Below are 19,699 nucleotides of genomic sequence, written 5' to 3'. Positions count from 1 at the left end.
TCACGTCTTGCCTGCTGTTACCTGCCTGATGTTTTTGGGGCATGTGACAGGGTGTGGCTATTCCGGGTTGTCAGTCATATCTTTTTATTTTAGCAGTGGGCAGGACTAACCGTGCTTATGTCCCTGAATGAAGGCTGTCCCCTTTCTGTTTTGTAGAAAGTATCTATGGGCAGCAGAATGCAGATTTCCTTTAAATTAAAAAAAAAAGACAGAGGCAGCTTGTGATTTAATGTGTGGCCAAAAGAACAAGCAAGGCCCTCCACGTCAGCGCACAAAGCACTTGCAGCACGACTTTGAGCATTCTGAAAGCCACGTTAACAAATGTGAGCCTGGCCTTAAAGAGAAATCTCGTGAGGCACTATAGCCTGTCTAATTTTAAGTATTGAAACCTAGGACAAAAGTCTTTGTAATGAATGGTTTAGTGAACAGGACTAAACAGGACTAGTAGGTATAAGCCAGTTAAATGTTTGAGGACTTACCATTTTTCTGAAGGCTTTCTTTCTCACAGTTGAGACCAGAAGAGCCAGAGGTCTCTTAAACCCATTCCTAAAACAGGATAATAAAACTGGCATCTGCTTAGAGGACTGGCATCTGCTAAGGAAAATGACAGAGATGCACAGTGGTGGTCAGGGAAGATTTCTGGAGGAGGCAGGGGCGATGAAGCTGGGCTTTGAGGAGCTGCCAGCTTCAGACAGTGGAGATGCTCTAGGGCAGAAGCAACAGAATGTGAAAAGCACGAATTACATGAACACGGTGCAGGTATAAAGTCGGTATTCTGGTGTACAGTGCACATGGTAGAAAAGGAGAGACATTTGAAGAAAGCAGCAGGGTTCAGAGCCGGTGGGATTTACCAGGAGGTAATGGGGAGGTCCAGGCAGAGTTTAACCTGCCGGTGTTGAGAAAGCTCACTCTGGCATCAGAATCGAGGAGGGGTTGACCAGTCAAGAGATGGGAAGCAGAAAGGCCCGTTAGGAGGCTAGTGTTGTAATCCAGACACGCAGTGGTGAAGGCCTGTGAAGAAGAGAGGCTCAGTGTGGGAGATTTAGGAGAAGGAGTCTGTAGGACTTGGTGACCGGATGGCGGAGGAGAAGGGGGGAAGGAGGAAGAGGTCATGATGGTGCGGTGCCTGGGGTTTAGCCAAAAGGAGGTCGTTGGTAGTTAGAAGGAAACGGAGAGAGAGGCCACAAAGACAGAACTAGTGGAGGATGATGTCATACACGGAAATACAAGGCCTGCAAAGTGTGTCCTAGCGTCTAGTGACAAAGTGGTGAGCTGAGTGGTGAGTGGACACTGCAGGCAAAGAGGGGGTGTATGTTGATGGGAGGATGGTCATTTCTAGTTTTAAGATTTGAGCATATTTATGTGCAGAGAAGAACATTTGTACAGTGGAACAAGGGGTTATTTGGAGCAAGGTCCCTGAGAAGTTTTGGAGAAGCAGAATCGAAACTTCAGGCAGAGGTAGAAGCCTTGGACATAGGGGATGCTCTTCCATTAGGCTGAGTCTGCGGAAGAGAAAGTGTCATGACCTTTGACTTCCCTGTGAATATATACAGTGTTCATGCAGACAGGCCTGAATCCTTCATATGTTAAGTATTACTTGTTTGAGGTTTATCTCCAGATGAAGTAACTGTGGAAAACCTTTTTGGCCTAACCCTGTGGGATTCAGTTCTGTAGCCACTAGCCATATGTAGTTTTTATTTTTATTTATTTATTTATTTATTTTTTATCCTCACCCGAGGACACTTTTCCATTTTTTGTGCAGATAGAGTGGAAGGGAGAGAGAGGAAGAGAGAGAGAGAGAGAAACATCGATGTGAAGGGACACATCGAGTGGCTGCCACCCGCACGACCAACCAGGGCCGGGGACAAACTGCAACCGAGGTACATGCCCTTAGCGGGAACCGAACCCGGGTCTCTCTGTACCGCAGGCTGACGCTCTAACCGCTGAGCCAAACCGGCCAGGGCCATATGTAGTTTTTAAAATTTGAGTTAATGAAAATGAAATGAAATCAAACTTCTTGGTGGCCCTAGCCACATGTGACTGGTGGTCACCGTATTGGACGGTGCAGGTAGGACATCTCCAACATCACAGGAAGGTCTGTGCTACAGCAATGGTCGACTTTAATTTTATAACAAAAAGTTCCTGTGGAATACATAATCTTAAATTACGTAATGTTATAACACAATGAATTCTAAAAATATAACCTAAATGTATGGCATCTTACATCATTCATTATCCACAAAGGATTGAGGAAAACAAATAAGCGTAAGAAAGTTTTGTTTTTCTTTCTTAATTTGAATTATCATCTGATTTGAAAAGACACTGTCAGATTTAAGCAGCTTGGTACTCATGCATTCAAGAGCTTTTGACTAGTTCTTAAACCTGTTAACCTCATCTAAAAATTCTGAATGGAGTGGTCCTGGTATTTACACATACATGTATCTCTTGAGCATGGCTGTTCATTCTTTTTTCGGAAAACATTTCAGATGATACCCCTGAAAATCCACTGGTCTCAGCAGTGCCAGTAGAAGACAAGGCTGCCGCCCTTCCCAAACCAGCAGAAGCCTCCGCAACTCCAGTTGGGAGAAGGGGTCGTCTGGCCAACCTCGCTGCAACTATTTGCTCCTGGGAAGATGATGTCAGTCACTCATCTGCAAAGCAGAACAGGGCACCAGAACAGCCTGGTACCACTTGTTTATCCAGAGTTTCCTCTGCAAGCGGAGCATCTGCTGGCATCAATAGTAGCAGTGTTGAGCAGGAAGCTGCAAGCTGCCCCCAGAGGGGTGGCGAGGCCCCTGTGACCAGGGCCCTGGCCCCTAGAGCCGGGGCTGCAGCTCGGAGCGCCGCGCCAGTTCCCAGCCCTGCGGTGAGTGGGGGCAGGCTCGGGTGCAAAAGTGCTGTTCTTTGTTGTGAGTAATATTACATTTGTTTGCAGGTATGGATTTTATAACATGTCCACAGTGTTGATGTATATTTTTAGAATATTGGTTTCATAGAAAGTAAAAGGCATAAATCTGGCACCCCTGTCCCAAGATAAATGAGCACTTAACAACTTAGTGCAGTTCCAAAGTATAGAATATGAAAAGATGGAGCCTCGTTTTTGTCATCAGGGAGACACTGAAAATGCCTTTCTCCATCAGAATCTTCTGTGTGTAGAATAGATGTGAGGTAGCAAGGGTTTCTGAAAACCAGGAGCCGTGGTTACCAGGTGGCCGTTGTCAGCGATGGGTACGGTCCTTCCACCTATGTCCTTCTGGAAGGTTCCCTTGTGCATATCCCACCTCAACAGCTTTTTTAAAAAAAATCTTAAAAAACCAAAAAAGAAAAAGAATCTTGTGTTCCTGAGCATTGTCTTGAAGTAGAGAGCTGGGTTTTGGAATTAGACCTGCATGCAATCCCAGCCCTGCCATCTAATTAGACGTGTGGCTTCAGACAAGTCCCTTCATCTTGCAGCACCGAGGAGAGGGTGTGGGGACAGGGAGGTGAGATAATGTGCACCGAGCGCTTAGCATCGTGCTTGGCGCATAGTGCTCACTTTATTATAACTAGTCACTAAGTACATGATACGGTTTTGTTAAAATAATACTGACCTAAACTATGAAAAAATATGTAATTTGGTCTAACAGTTAAAATTTATTAACATACTAGTGTGATACTAGGAAAGAAAATGTTTTTTAAAATAGTGGCTTTGTCCCTCATACTAAAATACCATCGATATATTATGCAGAATAAACTATACAGTATAATTTGAGTTATGGCATTTTTCAAGTTGATTTTTTTCAAACCTTTCACAGTGGTTTGTTCTATTAGGTAGCAAGAACATTTTTTTCATGCGTTTACATAAGGCTACCAAGCAAATAGGATTTGAGTTGTTTTGTTATGGGACATTCTTTAGATATTGTGAGTGTTGTTATTTACCCTAAGTATTATAATGTTTCAGAAAGCTCCTTCTGCCCCTGTGAAATCTTCTGTATCTATCACTGATGCTAAAAATTGTGAGGTACAAAATCCTGAGCGACTTCAAAAAACTCCTGTTAGTCCTCTGAAAACAGAGGTATCGAAACCAGTCGGGAAGTCAGTCGTATCCCAGACAGTTCGGCCTAAAGAAGAATTAAGTAGAGAAACCTGTCTGCAGTCTCAACCTGAAGACAAATCTACAACAACAGGTTATGTATTTTCTAAAAATCCCAAGTTCCTGTTGATGTTTTCAGGGCTTCTGTTCTCAGCATTTTAAATACACAGTTTGAATGGTACAGTGTTGGTTTGCCAGGGCAAATGCCTGAATGTGTCAAATGAGACTTCAAATTCAGCTTTAATTGATAGAATGAATATTTATTAGTGTAGACTAATCCAGTTCAAAGTATTTACCCTGTTACATTTTTTTTTTTAAGTAATTTTTCTTTATTGATTTTAGAGAGAGAGGAAGGGAGAGGGGGAGAAAAATAGAAACATCAATAAGAGAGAACATCAACTGGCCGCCTCCTGCATGCCCCCACTGGGAATCGGGCCCACAACTTGGGCATGTGCCCTGACCGGAAATCAAACCAGTGACCTCTTGGTGCAGAGTTGAAACTCAACCACACTATGTCTGACTGCTTTCATGCTTCAAAGCTGAGTTGAGTCATGATAATGTTCAAATATTCTACAAAGCCCATATATTTATTTGCTGGCTCTTTATAGGAAAAATTTTGCCAATTACTGATATAGATGAACCTTTTACACAATACAAACCTAGCATCCTCTTGATGGAGGTGCTATCAATCTCATTTGTTCTGCTTTAAATGTACCCCATACTGTTATAATTCTTAGATTTTTCTGTTAGACTTCTTAGAAGCAAAATGAAATAAATTGGGCTATAGAAATATAAGTATTTGGGTTATCATGGCCAGGACACTTGGTAGTTAGGGTATATTATTAATATATACAATCAATTTTCAATCATTTAGGTTCTGATTATCCAGTTTATGGGTTTTCTAATCTCCATAGTCCTTTCACTCCCCCTTAAAAACTAAGAACTTTTAAAGAACCAAGTCCTATAATTAAATTTTAGGGCATGGAATTAAATAGTGTGGTAAAAAAAAACACCATAATTTTGAACTATTTTCATTATTGTTTACTTTCTGAATGAATAGTCCTAGTAGAATCAAAGCATTTTGGAGCTGTACTGGAGTTTAGAACTTTTCCCTCAGAAATCATAATTGTTACTTATTCTGAACAGCCTCCAAAATTGTGTGTTTTCTGCAGGAGGAGCAGGATTCAAGCCTTTCCTGGAGCGATTTAGTGAGCGTTGTCTAGAACGCGGCAAAGGAAGTCCCGCTCGTAGCACACCCCATAGGTCCCCCGTTCTCACTCCAAACACAAGGGCCATCCAGGAGAGGTTTTTAAAGCAGAACACATCTTCGTCTACCACCCACGTAGCACAGCGGCTCAAGCAGGTACGGCTTACTGCTTTGACATTATCCATTACATGGGCTCAGTGCAGAACCTGTAGAAATCAGATTGTGCATTCTCATGGCAGTCTTTTTGACTGAGATAAATAGCATCTTGATTCTCTGTGTGGTATATTTCAAATTAGAAATGTTATTGTCTTATATTCCTTTGTACTGTGGTTTTCTTCTCTTAAAACCGAAGACAAGCAAAGTTAGTAGTGTTTGGATATTATTCGTAGACATACTATTGGCTCTAGTGTAAAATAGAGTTTTTGATGGTTTTAGGAACGTGAGAAAGAACTAGCATGTCTTCGTGGCCGATTTGACAAGGGAAATTTATGGAGTGCAGAAAAAGGCGGAAACTCAAGAAGCAAACAACTAGAAACCAAACAGGTAACATAAGCAAGAAACAGGAGAGTGAACTTTGTACCAAAGTGGTGTTGGGATTTAGCTGTGGTTCTGTATTTATTGTAAAGTGATTCTTTACATACTTTCCTGTTCCAGTTAATTATGCCATGTCCCATTCATAAAGTCCTTAAATGTTAATGCCAACTCTGCTTTTCTCCTGTGATATTTTCCCATTCAGTGGAATGCTTTACCAAATTCACCAATGGCCTACTTAGTATCAAATTTTTAAAAATTATTCTCATCATTCCATTGATTTCTGATTCCTTTTAACATTCTACTTAGACGCTGGTTCTCAGTGTTTCTCAGAATCAACTTTGCTCATTCATGATTATATACCTTTCCCCAAATACCATTCTTTTAGACTGTAATCCTTTCAGTAACCAAATACCTCCCAGAATTCTCTTTACTTCTGTAATACTTCCTGTTCAATTTCATTAGTCAGCCTTCAACAAAATCTCTCCTTGTAAATGTAAACTATGTTCTGTTTAATTTCCGTGCCTACTGTGTGCAAAGTGCTGTATTAGATATATTTTTAAGCTAAAAATAATAGTTATATTTAAAGTGGATACCATAGAAAAAGAATGATAAATGTAACCAGTATGCTTAGAGAAATACCTACTTGATTGCTATTTTAAAATCAGTTCTCTTGCGTAACAAGTCACATTTCCCAGAGTTTTGAGCTCAACTCTTTTTTCCTTCTCACTTCCCCTGGGACTTCTCTTTCCCATCCTCATACCTAGCTTCAGCCAAGCACAGAAAGGTGATGATGGTCAGCTATGCTGCGCCCTCTTTCCTGGCTCGAGGCCTGGTTGTGAAGTCGAGCCCTCTACGCCTTGCTGCAGTATCTTCCCCATGTAGTCCGTCTTCACCTAGGGCTTCACTCTGTACCCCGTCATCAAAAACAACCTGCGCGTTCTGCCTTCACTCCATCCTCTTATTACTGTGTCTTCCCACTGCCTGGCCCTGGCATGTGTGAGCTGTGTGCACACACGCACACATGCACATAAACACACACGTGTCCAGTGATACATTTCCTAGATCTGTCACCAGGCTGCCTTGTCCTCTGTGTTTCCCTCTGCCATCACCTTAATCACATGTAGTTTTATATGTGTTGGATACCCTGTTCGAGTCTGGCTACTCTCTAGCCCCTCTTACCCACTTTTGGCAGAGAAATATTTTTAAATGGCAAATACTCATATATTCACTTGATTAAAATCCAGGAGAGCTCTCCGTAGCTGCCAGAAAACTGACTAAAGTGCTTGACTTGACATCGGAAATCATTCAGAATCTGGCTCCTCCCCACACGTCTGTTCTCTCAAGGAGGCTATTTGTGGTTTTTCAAATGTACCCATGTTGTCAGATCGCCTCGTCTTTGCCTTGCTATTCTCTGCGTGGAGTATCCCCGCAGCCAGCTCCTACGTCCTATGAGTAGGTCCGAGTTCAGCCCGCTCTGGACATCCGTACTGGGCCCCTTCCCAAGGCCTCTCTTGCACCTGTGTCATTCTGTATTCACCGCAGTGAGTGCATCTGCCCGCAGTCGTTTCGACTCTGCTTCCCACTTCTGTGAGGGCCGCACGAGGCTCTGTTGGCTTGGCTCACAGTAGGAGCTCATTACACTCGTCTTTACAGAAAGGGTCGACTGTGCAGTCTTTCCCGTCAGCATAGAAGAAGTCATCCTCTGTCATCTTAAAACAAAACCAACTCTCTTGACCCTGCCCCTCTCTCTGCGCCTCCTGTTCCTGCAGACTGTTCCAGAAGAGCATCCTCTACTTGGTGCTTCCAGTGTTTCCCTCCGATGTTCCTCCACTCACGCTCCCTCCCTGGCCACTCACTGGGCCCGCTGCCCTTGCCAGCTTCGCCATGGTCTTCAGTGATCAGTGTTTAAGCACTGAACTCGACCTGTTAGCAGCATCTGACCTTGCTGATCACTTCTGTTTGAAGCACCTTCCGCATTTGGTTGCCAGGATGTCATGGTCTCAGGGCTTTCCTTCTGCCTCTCGGGAAAGCACAGGACCGCAGTTCTCGAGCTACTTCATGCTGAATGATTCTGATGAGCCTGTGCAGTTTCTCCCCAGCTAGCTGCACACACACATGTAAATAAAATCCTGAACACAATAACTGGGAGTTCAAGGGTCTCCCCACCTTAAAACTCATCTGTGTTACCCACAGAGGGGACAGCCAGAGAGGGGCAGGAAAGGCAGGGGTGGGGGTCACAGAGAGCGGGAGAGAGCCGTGGAAGGAAGGAGCGGGCGGCGTGGTCAGGTGTGGACTGGACAAGACTGCTGTGGAAACAAGGCTTGCTGTGCCTTGGCAGGAGCAGGCTAGTGAAGAGGGTGGAGTGCAGCTGGGAGGGGGGGGCAGAGCCCGAGTGTGGGCGGTGGGAGTTTCCTCCAGAAGGGAACAGAAAGGAGGTGGTGGCTGGCGGGGAGAGGATGTGACGTACAGTTTATATTTGCTGTGTTCCTTCCAAGAAGACTTCAAGTCACTGTTGGTGTAGAGGGGAAGGGCCTAGTGGAAAGCCAGAGGTCAGGATAGAGGAGGAAGAGGTGAGAATTGAGGGGGTGAGGAAAGTCTCTGAAGAGGTGAGTGGGCGAATTCCAGAGCGCAGGTGGAGAGAGGGTGAGGGCAGGTTCCTGGCGTGATAAAAAGGGAGAAGGAAAGCTTTGGCTCTCCATGCCAGGCCTCCGGTGGGCACTCTTAAAGTGCACTGTATCATTTAATCCTCACGCTAACCCTGGAAGGTAATGACCCCCTTTTCTGGTCGAGGGACTAGCTGTGGGGAGGTAAATCACTTGTGCAAAATGGGACAGGTGATACTTGGGGAAACCCGGGCTTCCCCTGGACCTTCCGACCCAGAGCCCCCTCCTTGACCCACCACCTTTATTCCTGGGCCGCAATCCACAATAAAAGGATGTGGGCTTATTGAGTTTGTGCTGTGTTTTCAAAGCTATGATGTATGCCTTTGAGAATGAGTGTCATTGCCTCCCACTGCCACCATCGTCGTTCTCTCATTTACTCAACTAATGTTTGAGTGCCTGTTGTATACAAACCCCAAAGCTTTTTATTCTCCAGGTGTGCTCAGCCCATTCTTCTCACATCTGAGATGCAGCTGCCCTGTCTTCTTCCCCTCCTCAAACTTCTTGCTTACCTTGAAGACAGTCTGCGGCACACTGTTTGATAGTTTGCTGTGTGTTTATACATCAAACTGGCTACTAGCTGTGTATGCAAGTTACTTAGCTCTGAGTCTCAGTTTTCTCATGTGTAAAATGGAGCTACTAGTACCTACCTTAGAGAGTTACTGGGAGGATCAGGGGAGACAGTGATGTGAGGTGCATAGAATAGAGAGGTAGTGACACACACGAAGCTCTGTCAATGTTAGCTGCTGTTCTTATTCTTATTCCTACTCTTTAATCACAGCCTCTTCTAAAACAAACGAAACAAGGAATGCTTCTTTTGCACATCCTTGTAAATAATTTAAAGTGACTCAGATAAAGGAACTGTTTTCCTTTCTCTTTTTTCCTTTTCTTCTGATCTGTGTGTGCTTTGTTGTTTTCTTTGCATTTTACCCACAGGGTAACTGGTCAGTGGGATCCGGAGGTGGGACCTGGCCTTGATCTCATAGGTGTGGGATGTGATAAGTGACGTGGGGGTTATCTTCCCACACACTGAGCTCTGATGCAGACGTTCATTCTCCTGTGCCTCCTGGTCTCCGTGATTTACACGCGGAGTCACCGCGACCGTGAGCGAGCACTGCGGGCCTGTGTTCCGAACATGCTGGGCCCTTGCACGGCCACGGTCCGTTTTGTTCTCAGGAAGCTTGTGTAGCATGACTCTGGCTTGCTTCATTTAATAACATGTAAAATACACAAATCTATCGTTTTGAGAAGTACAATTTATCTCTTCATTTGCTTTTTTCAGGAAATTCACTGTCAAAACACTCCCCTCAAAAAACATCAAGTTGTTTCTAATACCCCATCACGTCCAGTAACAGAAAAGGAAGAAGTGACAGAAAATCAGACTCCAGCGAAACCTCCCAGGACGGGACCTACAGGTCAGTGTCTCCTCCTGCTTCACTGTGTGAAGCTGTCAGTGTGCCGTCCTTTGGAAACGGGATTGGAAGTCAGAAACGCCGCTGTGGTGTAAAAAGGCAGATTCGTTTCTTCGTTTCCACACACTTTTCCATTTCTGGCCATGCAGTCTGCTGCTTCCTCAGGTCTCCTTCCTGAGGAGGATGTTGCTCTTGACGAGAGCGTCAATTCCTGCAGCTTGTAACATCTAGTGCATTGTAAGGTGTGCATGCTGGTTAATTCAGCTCCTCTGCAAGAGTTTGCAAGTGGACTTCTTAGAACTCATGTGCAATACTGTGTACAAAGAGATTAATTGTAGCACTGCTTGTAATTGTAGTAAGATTTAAATGACCTAAATGCCCGTCAGGAGAAAACTGTTTAAATAAATTGTGTTAAATCCATGTCATCAAATGTTCTGTAGCTGATTAAAAGATTAAGGTAGCTCTGTATGTAATGGCATTTAATATATCAAGGACTTTTAGAGAAATATATTTTTTCTTTATTGATTTTAGAGAGCAAGGAAGGGAGATAGAAACATGGGTGAGAGAGAACATCGATTGGCTGCCTTCCACATGCCCCACCTCGGGATTTGGCCCACAACCTGGGCATGTGCTCTGACCGGGAATTGAACTGGCGACCTCCTGTTGCATGGGTCGACACTCAACCACTGAGCCACACCAGCTGGGCTATTTTTTAATTTTTAAATTGTGATAAAAAGCACATTACTAAAATTTAACTATCTAAATAGTTTTTAAGTGCCTAGCTCATTAGTGTTAAGTATACTCACATTGTTCAGGAATAGATCTCCAGAACTTTCACGTCTAGCAAAACAGATTCTGTACCCATTAAGCAACCATCTCCCCATTTCTCCCTCTCAACCCCTGGTAACCACCATTCTACTCTTTGTTTCTATGAATTTGACTACTTTAGGGACCTTCTATAAGTGCAGTCATACAGAATTTATCTTTTTGAGACTAGCTTATTTAATTTAGCATAACGTCTTCAAAGTTCACCTGTGTTGTAGTATGTAACCGAATTCCCTTCCTTTTTAAGGCTGAATGATAGTTGTGTATGTATATATGCCACATTTTGTTTATTTCTTATCTGTCATTGGCTCATGTGGGTTGCTTCCACCTCTTGGCTGTTGTGAACAGTGTTGCTATGAACATGGTGTGCAAAATCTCTCTCTGAGACCCTGTTTTCAGTTCTTTTGGGTTTATTCCTGGAAGTGGGATTACTAGATTATACAGTAGTTCAACTGATAATATTTTGAGGAACCCTCATACTGTTTTCCACATCTTCACCAACACTGGTTATTTTTATTGCAACCATCCTAGTGGGTGTGAGGTGACAGGTCATTGTGATTTTGATTTGCATTTCTGTTATGATTAGTGATATTGAGCATCTTTTCATATACTTGTTGGCAATTTTGTATCATCTTTGGAGAAATGTCTATTCAAGTCTGTTGCTCTTGTTTTTTAATCAGGTTATTTGAAATTTTTATTGTTGAGTTGTAGTTATTTAAAAATTCTGAATATTAACCCCTTATCAGGTATATGATTTGGAAATATTTTCTCCCATTCCATACGTTGCCTTTTCTGTTCTGTTGACTTTGTCATTCGGTGCACAGAAGTTTCTGTTTGATGCGGTGCCATTTGTCTATTTTGGCTTTTTTTGCACGTGCTTTTGGTGTCATACCCAAGAAATCATTGCCAAATCTATTGTCATGAAGACTTTTCTCTCTGTTTTCTTCTAGGACTTTTATAGTTTTGAGTTTTATGTTTAGGTCTTTGATCCATTTTTAATTAGTTTTTGTATAAGGTGTCAGATAAGCACCCAACTTCATTCTTTTGCATGTGTATATCCAGTTTTTCTGACATCATTCATTGACGAGACTGCTTTTTTATCCATGAATCATCTTGGCAGTCTTGTCAAAGATTATTTGACCATATATGTGAGGTTTTATTTTTGGATCTGTCTTCAACTCCATTGGTCTTTATGTATTCCTTTATGCTAGTACCGTACTGTTTTAGTTTGTTTAGTTTTATAATGTGTTTTGACATCAGGAAATGTTGGTCTTCTAACATTTTCAGAATTATTTTGGATATTCAGGATCCCTTGAAATTCTATATACATTTTAGGATGGGCTTTTCTGTTTCTGAAAAAAATGCTTTAGGGATTTTGATAGGACTTGCTTTGAATCTGTACATTGCTTTGGTTAGTATTGACATCTTAATAATAAGTCTTCCCATACATGAACATGGGATATAGCACTGTTGTCTCTAATACACAAACATGGGATATCTTTCCATCTAGTTGTGTCTTCTTCACTGTCTTCCATCCATGTTTGTAGTGTTCAGTGTACAAGCCTGTCACTATTGTAAATGGAATTGTTTTCTTAATTTCCTTTTTAGATTGTTCATTGTTGGTGTATAGAAATGCAACTGATTTTTGTGTATTGATTTTGTATACTGCATCTTTGCTCAATTTATTAGTTCTAACAGCTTTTTTGTGGAATCTTTATAGTCTTCTATATATAAGGTCATGCCATCTGTGAACAGAGATAATTTCACTACTTCTTTTCAAATTTGAATCCTTTTTATTTCTTTTTCTTGCTTACTGCTCTGACTGGGACTTCCAAAGCGTTGTTGAATAGAAGTGGTGAGCGTGGGTGTCTTTGTCCTGTTCCTGGTCTTAAAGGAAAAGCGTTCAGTCTTCCACACTGGGTGTGATGTTAGTTGTTGGTTTCTCACGTATAGAGGTATTTCCTTCTGTTGCTAATTGTTTAAGTGTTTTTATCGACACTCTTTTTAAAAAGTGAAAAACAAATTGCAGAATAGTATGTACGTATGATCACCTTCTGATAAATTAAAAGGATACACACATACATCACCATAGGGGGAAATTGGAAGGACAAAGAGTAACTTGGTCATATTGGTGTCCCTTTCTCTTGGTGAGGGAGAGATGGAATGTGAAGAGAGGACAGGTGTTTGGGGTATTCTCTGTACATTTCTAGATTTGAAATGCGGTTTTATAATCATAAAAAAGATCCAGAAGATTCTATAACCAAAATATTCTGGGTTCTTATATATATATATTAATATAGTTTTTCCTAAAACTTTTTTAGGTTTCACTGAATGTGAAATGACAAAGTCTAGCCCTTTGAGAATAACATTGATTTTAGAAGAGGAAAAGTCTTTAAAAGTAACCTCAGATCCAAAGGTTGAGCAGCAGAAAGGTTGGTTTTTATTCTTTATTTCTTATTAATACTGAACATATAAGAAAGAATATATTGGTGGAAGCACATGTTCGACTGTACATATGGTGTTCTATGTTTCCAAATGGCTTGTGATTTTATACTCTCTCTTTAAAAAAAATTTTTTTTTAACCAACAAGTGCTCTAGCCTCCACAAAGATAGGAGTGCTGTTCACAGTTACCTTTTGGTCGCGGACCCCTGTGGAAATGTGATCAGGGCCCTCCTGCCCCTTTCGTAGGCCAGGCATGCGCTGTCCCCTCTGTGTACCGCCAGAGCGCCAGTGCCCGACGTGCCTGGGCCCTGCCCGAGCTGACGGCGGTGTCCGGGTGCTGACTGCAGGCCAGAGGCAGCGCCCACAGTAGACAGAGTTATGTGAAGGAACACTTTTGTAAGTCTGAAGCTTTGGGCTGTAATCCTGAGGTCTTACTTAATAATCTTTTTTACACCCAAAGCATCAAATCAGCTTTTTTTTTTATCCTCACCTGAGGACATTTTTTCCATATTTTGTTCAGATAGAGTGGGAGGGAGAGAGAGAGAGAGAGAAACATCGATGTAAAAGGGACACATCGAGTGGTTGCTACCCGCACGACCCAACCAGGGCTGGGGACAAACTGCAACCAAGGTACGCACCCTTAGTGGGAACCGAACCCGGGTCTCTCTGGACCACAGGCTGACGCACCAACCGCTGAGCCAAACTGGCCAGGGCATCAAATCAGCTTTTAATAATTTCCACTTTTATTGCTAAGCAAATATTACTAGAAATTTGAAAATTATTTTGGTTTTATATATTAGTCAATTTTATTAGTGTTTGTTTAGGAGGTGTGTTTTCATCAGGGCCCCCCGTTTATATGGATGTTAGAGCCCTGCTGTCCCTTCAATGTTTTTATTTATCTACTTTTAGTTTTTAATTTTTTTTCTCAGGTTGACCTTTATTGTGTTTAACATTCTCTATGCTATATTTTATTTCTTTTTTAATTGAATTTATTGTGGTGACATTGCTAAATAAAACTATTACGTTTCAGGTGTACACCTCTGTAATACAGCATCTGTGTATCTTGTGTTGTGTGTTCAACCCAAGTGATCCCTTCAGTTTTGAAAGGTCTGACCCCTAGTGTTCACTTATTGGAACATCTTTCAGAAGTGGCACGTGAGATTGAGATGAGCGTGGATGACGATGATGACATCAATAGTTCAAAAGTGATTAATGACATCTTCAGTGAGGTCCTAGAGGAAGGTGGGCTGGATGTGCCAAAGAGCCAAGAGGAGATGGATCGGGCAGACGCAGAGAGCGGCGAAGACCAGGAGGACGCACTGAACATCTCTTCCATGTCTTTGCTTGCTCCGTTGGCGCAGACCGTTGGTGAGGTAAGTCCAGAGGTGAGAAAAGATGGGCCAGGCTCGGGACATGGAGAAACTAAGGATGCAGTATTGAGATCTCCTTGTGTTTAGTGGGTGCGTGGGGATTTAGCACTCTGTAGCCGGGGGGATTTTATAAACTTGATATTAATGCTCTTGATAGCGAGCTTAAAATTCTTCCGCGGTTTCCTGTTGACCTCAGCTAAAACCCAGACTAACCTGGCTTCAAAGGCCAGGCATTTGGGCCCAAACCCCGGCTCTGCCATTTCCTGATGTTTATTGGTCAGATCATTTAACCTCTTTGCCACAGTTCATGCATCTGTTAAATGGGGTTAAAAATAGTAGCTACATCATGGGGTTGATGTGAATATTCAAACATATTCGTATATTGGTATTTAGCACCAGACAGATAATTAACGTTTATTGAGAGCTAGCTATAGATATTACTGGCTCGCCCTCCATTGAATAATTGCGTCTTTGTTTGGAAATTGATTCCGGGAGAAATATTTTAAAGAGGGTTATGAGTGTAGGTTTTAGCTGTCTTTCAACTTTTATCTATTTATATTATTTTTAGGAACTTAGATTGTCTTGTTTTTTTATGGTGAATCAATTGACTTGTTGGATATTTATTTGCTGTTAATAGAGAAGAATTAATTCAGTTCCTCAGAATTATCATTTAGAATCAGTGTCGTCCATAAAATCTAACACCCATTGTGCTTCCCTGCAGAGTTTAGTTTCCTCACCTAGACTGAAAGACAGCAGCGCGTGTGATGAGAGTCCAACACCAGGAAAATTCCAGAGAACCCGTGTTCCTCGGGCTGAGTCCGGCGATAGCATTGGTTCTGAGGATCGGGGTCTTCTTTACAGGTGAGAACACTTTGGGGAGTGTCCACTCACTAACAGTCATGGTTTAGATTGAGCACTTACAATTATAATTAACTTGTCTGTGACTTCGGAGTAACTCTGTCAGCCTCTCTTTCACCAAGTGCATTTTCAGTACCAGTATGGAATTCTGCTGAAATGTTTATGGAAAGGTAGTGCTTAGAGTGCTGCTTGATTTCTAATGAAGTGTAACTGTTTCCTGAAGCATCGATGCATACAGATCTCAGAGAATCAAAGAAACAGACCGTCCTTCAATAAAGCAGATTGTTCGGAAGGAAGATGTCACTTCAAAGTCGGAGGGAAAGAAGCATGCTGAAGAAAAGAGTGTCTTTCCTTGTCAGGTTAACGTCAAACAGAAGATGCAGGTGTGTTCTGTGAAGGGGTGTGCAGTGTGTCCTGCACGGGCTGAGCTGGAGACGAGCCCCAGCCTTTTCATTCTGTACCCTCAGGGTCGGTCAGCGTGGCGCTGGCAGCTTAGCAATGCTTTATTAGAAAAGTCGGGAAATCTGTCTTTTAAACATGTTTCTTCTAAATATTCTTGAAGTGTAACTATAAATTACATGATGGTGAAATGTAAATTCATTTTGCTCTTAAAGTTTCTTTTACTCTAAGGAAAACATTTTTAAAGATTACAGTATAGATGTAATTTAAATAAAATGAATCAGATAATCTCTAAGTCTTGACTTTGTTGGACACAGTCCCAGTTATAACTTTAGTAAGTGGGTGTTGAAAGTCTTTTCATGAGGAAGAACGTTTATAGTGTAATTATCACAGTATGTTAAATGCTCTTGGTGCATAGTCTAGAAACTTGAACAGTGAAACCGGTAATGTTTGGATTTACTGGAAAATTGGGAAGTTACTGAATCAGGTTGGTTATAAGTAAAGGGAAAGTTGTGACGGAAAATGTGAGTTTTCCCTCCTCTCCTTGGTGTCACCAGGAGCTCAACAATGACATCAACCTGCAGCAGACAGTAATCTACCAAGCCAGCCAGGCTCTGAACTGCTGTGTGGACGAGGAGCACGGGAAAGGGTCCCTAGAAGAAGCTGAGGCAGAAAGACTTCTTCTGATCGCAAGTGCGTGTGACACCCGCAACACTCACAACAGTTTCAAACCAGGAAAACCGTTTTATCCCGAATAGTCTGAAACCTCTAATTGTAGAGAAAAGGTCTTTTCTGATCATCTGTTTCAGTCCATCTATTTTTTTGTTTGTTTGTTTCTTATAAAACCTGTGGAACACCCTACACATAAAATGAGATGTAGTTGGCATGAAAGGGTGAAAGAAACTGGAATACGTTTGAAGGAATGTAGTTGTGAAGAGTATGCAAAGAATGAACAAATGAATATGTTTACACACACACACACACACACCCTCACTCTCTCTGCACCAGTCAACCTCTCTGTAGCTAAAAAAGTATGAATTTTGTTGTGTGTGTACATGTAGTGAGGGGTGATGAGGCACGTTAGGGTAGAAAGATTATACCACACAAGAAAACCGACCAAAAGTTGAAGCATTGACTTGGTAAACAGATGAACAATTAAGGTTTTCCCCTGTTTATATAAAGAAAGATACTGATTTTGTCTTTGGTCTTATGTACTATTAGCACATCAGTGCATTTTCTTGAATTAGTCTCCTTTAGAAACAGTTGCAATTTTTAATGTTTGAAATACTAACGTGCATATTTTTACGTAGCTGAGAAGAGGACACTTTTGATTGATGAGCTGAATAAACTGAAGAGTGAAGGGCCTCAGAGGAAGAATAAGGCTGGTCCCATCTCCCACGGTGATTTTGTCCCGTCCACAGGATCAGTTACTTTGTCAGAAATCCGCTTGCCTCTGAAAGCAGATTTTGTCTGCAGCACAGCTGGGAAAGCGGGTACGTGGTTTTCATCTGCCTGCCGTTTAGCGCGTGTGTTTAACTAGGAACCTCACCTGGACTGGAATTCTGCAAATGGGAACGAGTAGAGAGCAGGCATAAAGATGCAAAGCTTGTATCTTGGGCCTTTAATTCCTTTTGTGAAGTTGTGTGTAAAAATAACCAAGGGAAGTTTCATTTATGGCTGACTGACCCACGCAATAACAGGTACGGCTCTGACTGAAAGGGGGCCAGCTGCACGTGAGTTTGAACATAAGTACTTCCCTGAGCTGAGTTATCCTGACATAGAGATCAGGGTTTTTTATTATTATTAATTAATTTTTGTTACAGATGTTTCTCCTTTTCCCCCCACTGATTCCCCCCTCCCCCTCCCTCCCTGCCCTGTCCCCAGTTTGTTGTCCATGTCCATTGTTCATGCACACACGCATATAAGTTCTGTGGTTTATCTCTCCCCCACCACACCCTCTTCTGGGGATTGTCAGTCTGTACCCCACTTCCACGTCTCTGGGACTACCCCATTCCTCAGACTGTTATGTTCATTATATTCCACAAATAAGTGAGATCATATGAAACTTGTCTTTCTCTGTTTGGCTTGTTTCACTTAGGATGATTGGAAAAGGTATTTGGCACATCTAAAAGAACTTATTTTACTTAACTTTATTCTGTGTAAAATTCATCCCATTATAGAAATTTGTTCTGTAAGTTCTGGATTACTGGCTGTGGGAGAGAAGAGCCACACAGTTGAGACCCTTCCGTTGAATTTTATTCCCCTTCCCCTCTGGATTGACTGAGTAATCTTTCTAAACGCAGTCTTCTCCCAAAAATCATTTATCACCAAAGTGGGGAAAGGAGAATATGGCACCAGGATCTGAAGACAGGGCAAGCTTAAGAAAATTAAAGTTTCATTAAATTTTGGAATTTTTTTAAGGTTTCTTTAAGTTTTTGTGTGAGACATTCTCTTTGAGAGAAAGGAGGGCTAGACATAGGTGAGAAGTGAATGTGAAGAGCGGGGAGAACGGAGATCTTTCAGGGTTCAAGCATTTTGTTTGATTTTGGTGGGGTGTGGGCAGAAACCTGTTGGTAGTTTCATGTGTACCTTGAGGTCTGTGATTATTTAATGACAAATAGTGAAGAAATATTTCATGTTTTCATTAGAATTTATCTTGGAGGAACTTTCACATAAATACCGTATTTTAATCTCAGTTTGAAATATAATAGTATATCCTCAGATATATATTCCGGTATGTACTATTCAGGTATAAACTATTAGCTAAAGAATTAGGGGTCAACAGGTAAAATTCACAATCAGCAGAACTTGAGGGATGTGGAGTGGAGTTATTTTAATTCACATAGTAAGAAGAAACCTTGATGAAGCTTATTCCAGAATTATGACCATCTGCTTATGTCTTATTTACCTTTTTGTGTCTGAAAAGTGGATTTTAGAAAATTTTCAACGAATGTTATCTAAATCAGTGCAGAGTTACTTTATTCTTTGTCTCCCATAATGCTGGTCATCCAATTCTGCTTCTGCCTGTGCTCATTCTGCAATGCGATCACTTCTTGCAGATGCAGCGAATCACTATTTCCTGATTATACTGAAAGCTGGGGCTGAGAATATGGTGGCTACGCCACTGGCAAGCACTTCAAGTTCTCTTACTGGTGATGCCCTGACGTTCTCTACTGTGTACACTCTGTAAGTACCGTAGGCTTTTGCTGTTCAAACACATTCTACTTTTAATAGTTAATACAGTCTAAGCACACAGGTGGCATTTACAACCTTTGAAGTGCAGGATGGTCATTCTTTTTATATGGACAAAGAACTCTGTTTTCCTTTTATTGGCTTAACTTTTCTCTGTTTCTGACATTTTCTTCCATGGCGTAGCACATTGCTTCCATGTGACTATAGGTATTTAATGTTTTGAAGTGTTTTGAAATATGTATGTGTGTAATAGTGATCATATTTTTCTATATATACTTTGAATCTCATAATGTACTTAATATTCAGTCTCAGTGAAAAGACATATTTAGTGTCACAGGTTTATTTTGAAACTAGAATCAAAATTCAGTTTGAAAAAAATTTCTTTCATTATTGAAGATCTCGAGTTGTAAAATACTGAAGAAAAGATTTGACTTGTATTATAGGAAAAAATAGACTGTTCCTACCAATTGTTATATTCATATGTGGGTTAGAGCTATTGTCTTTAGCTGGAACAATGAATTCCTTTGCTGTCAGTCTTGTAACAGCATTGGTGGTATCCTCTTGGGACAGAACTTGGTTTTTTTTTTTTACAGTTTTAATGCTTTGAATTTTCAGGGAAGATGTGTCCAATGACTTTGAAATCGGTATTGAAGTTTACAGCTTGGTAAGTAGTTAAAGCTTTCTAAAATAACTAGTATATTTTTCTTAAAGATATCAGATTTAAGCT

The 19,699-nt window shown here is 41.5% G+C and overlaps 1 protein-coding gene across 2 annotated transcripts in view; it reads left to right on the top strand.

The window, feature by feature from the left end:
* Positions 1–19,699, top strand: part of ANLN (anillin actin binding protein) — a 58,360-nt gene that overhangs the window by 11,483 nt on the left and 27,178 nt on the right. For both annotated transcript variants that reach the window (XM_036246993.1, XM_036246995.1), the window contains exons 4-16: positions 2,487–2,866; positions 3,941–4,166; positions 5,245–5,435; positions 5,715–5,822; positions 9,756–9,888; positions 13,032–13,142; positions 14,300–14,526; positions 15,245–15,384; positions 15,605–15,764; positions 16,338–16,473; positions 17,091–17,273; positions 18,840–18,966; positions 19,588–19,636. In XM_036246993.1, the coding sequence (XP_036102886.1) occupies positions 2,487–2,866; positions 3,941–4,166; positions 5,245–5,435; positions 5,715–5,822; positions 9,756–9,888; positions 13,032–13,142; positions 14,300–14,526; positions 15,245–15,384; positions 15,605–15,764; positions 16,338–16,473; positions 17,091–17,273; positions 18,840–18,966; positions 19,588–19,636 (2,171 nt within the window). The remainder of the gene's footprint in view (positions 1–2,486; positions 2,867–3,940; positions 4,167–5,244; positions 5,436–5,714; positions 5,823–9,755; positions 9,889–13,031; positions 13,143–14,299; positions 14,527–15,244; positions 15,385–15,604; positions 15,765–16,337; positions 16,474–17,090; positions 17,274–18,839; positions 18,967–19,587; positions 19,637–19,699) is intronic.

This window comes from Molossus molossus, unplaced genomic scaffold (genome assembly GCF_014108415.1).
Source record: "Molossus molossus isolate mMolMol1 unplaced genomic scaffold, mMolMol1.p scaffold_m16_p_7, whole genome shotgun sequence".
Classification (NCBI taxonomy): Eukaryota; Metazoa; Chordata; class Mammalia; order Chiroptera; family Molossidae; genus Molossus; species Molossus molossus.
Note: the sequence above shows the minus strand (reverse complement) of the source record. Positions and strands in the feature narration are given on the sequence as shown.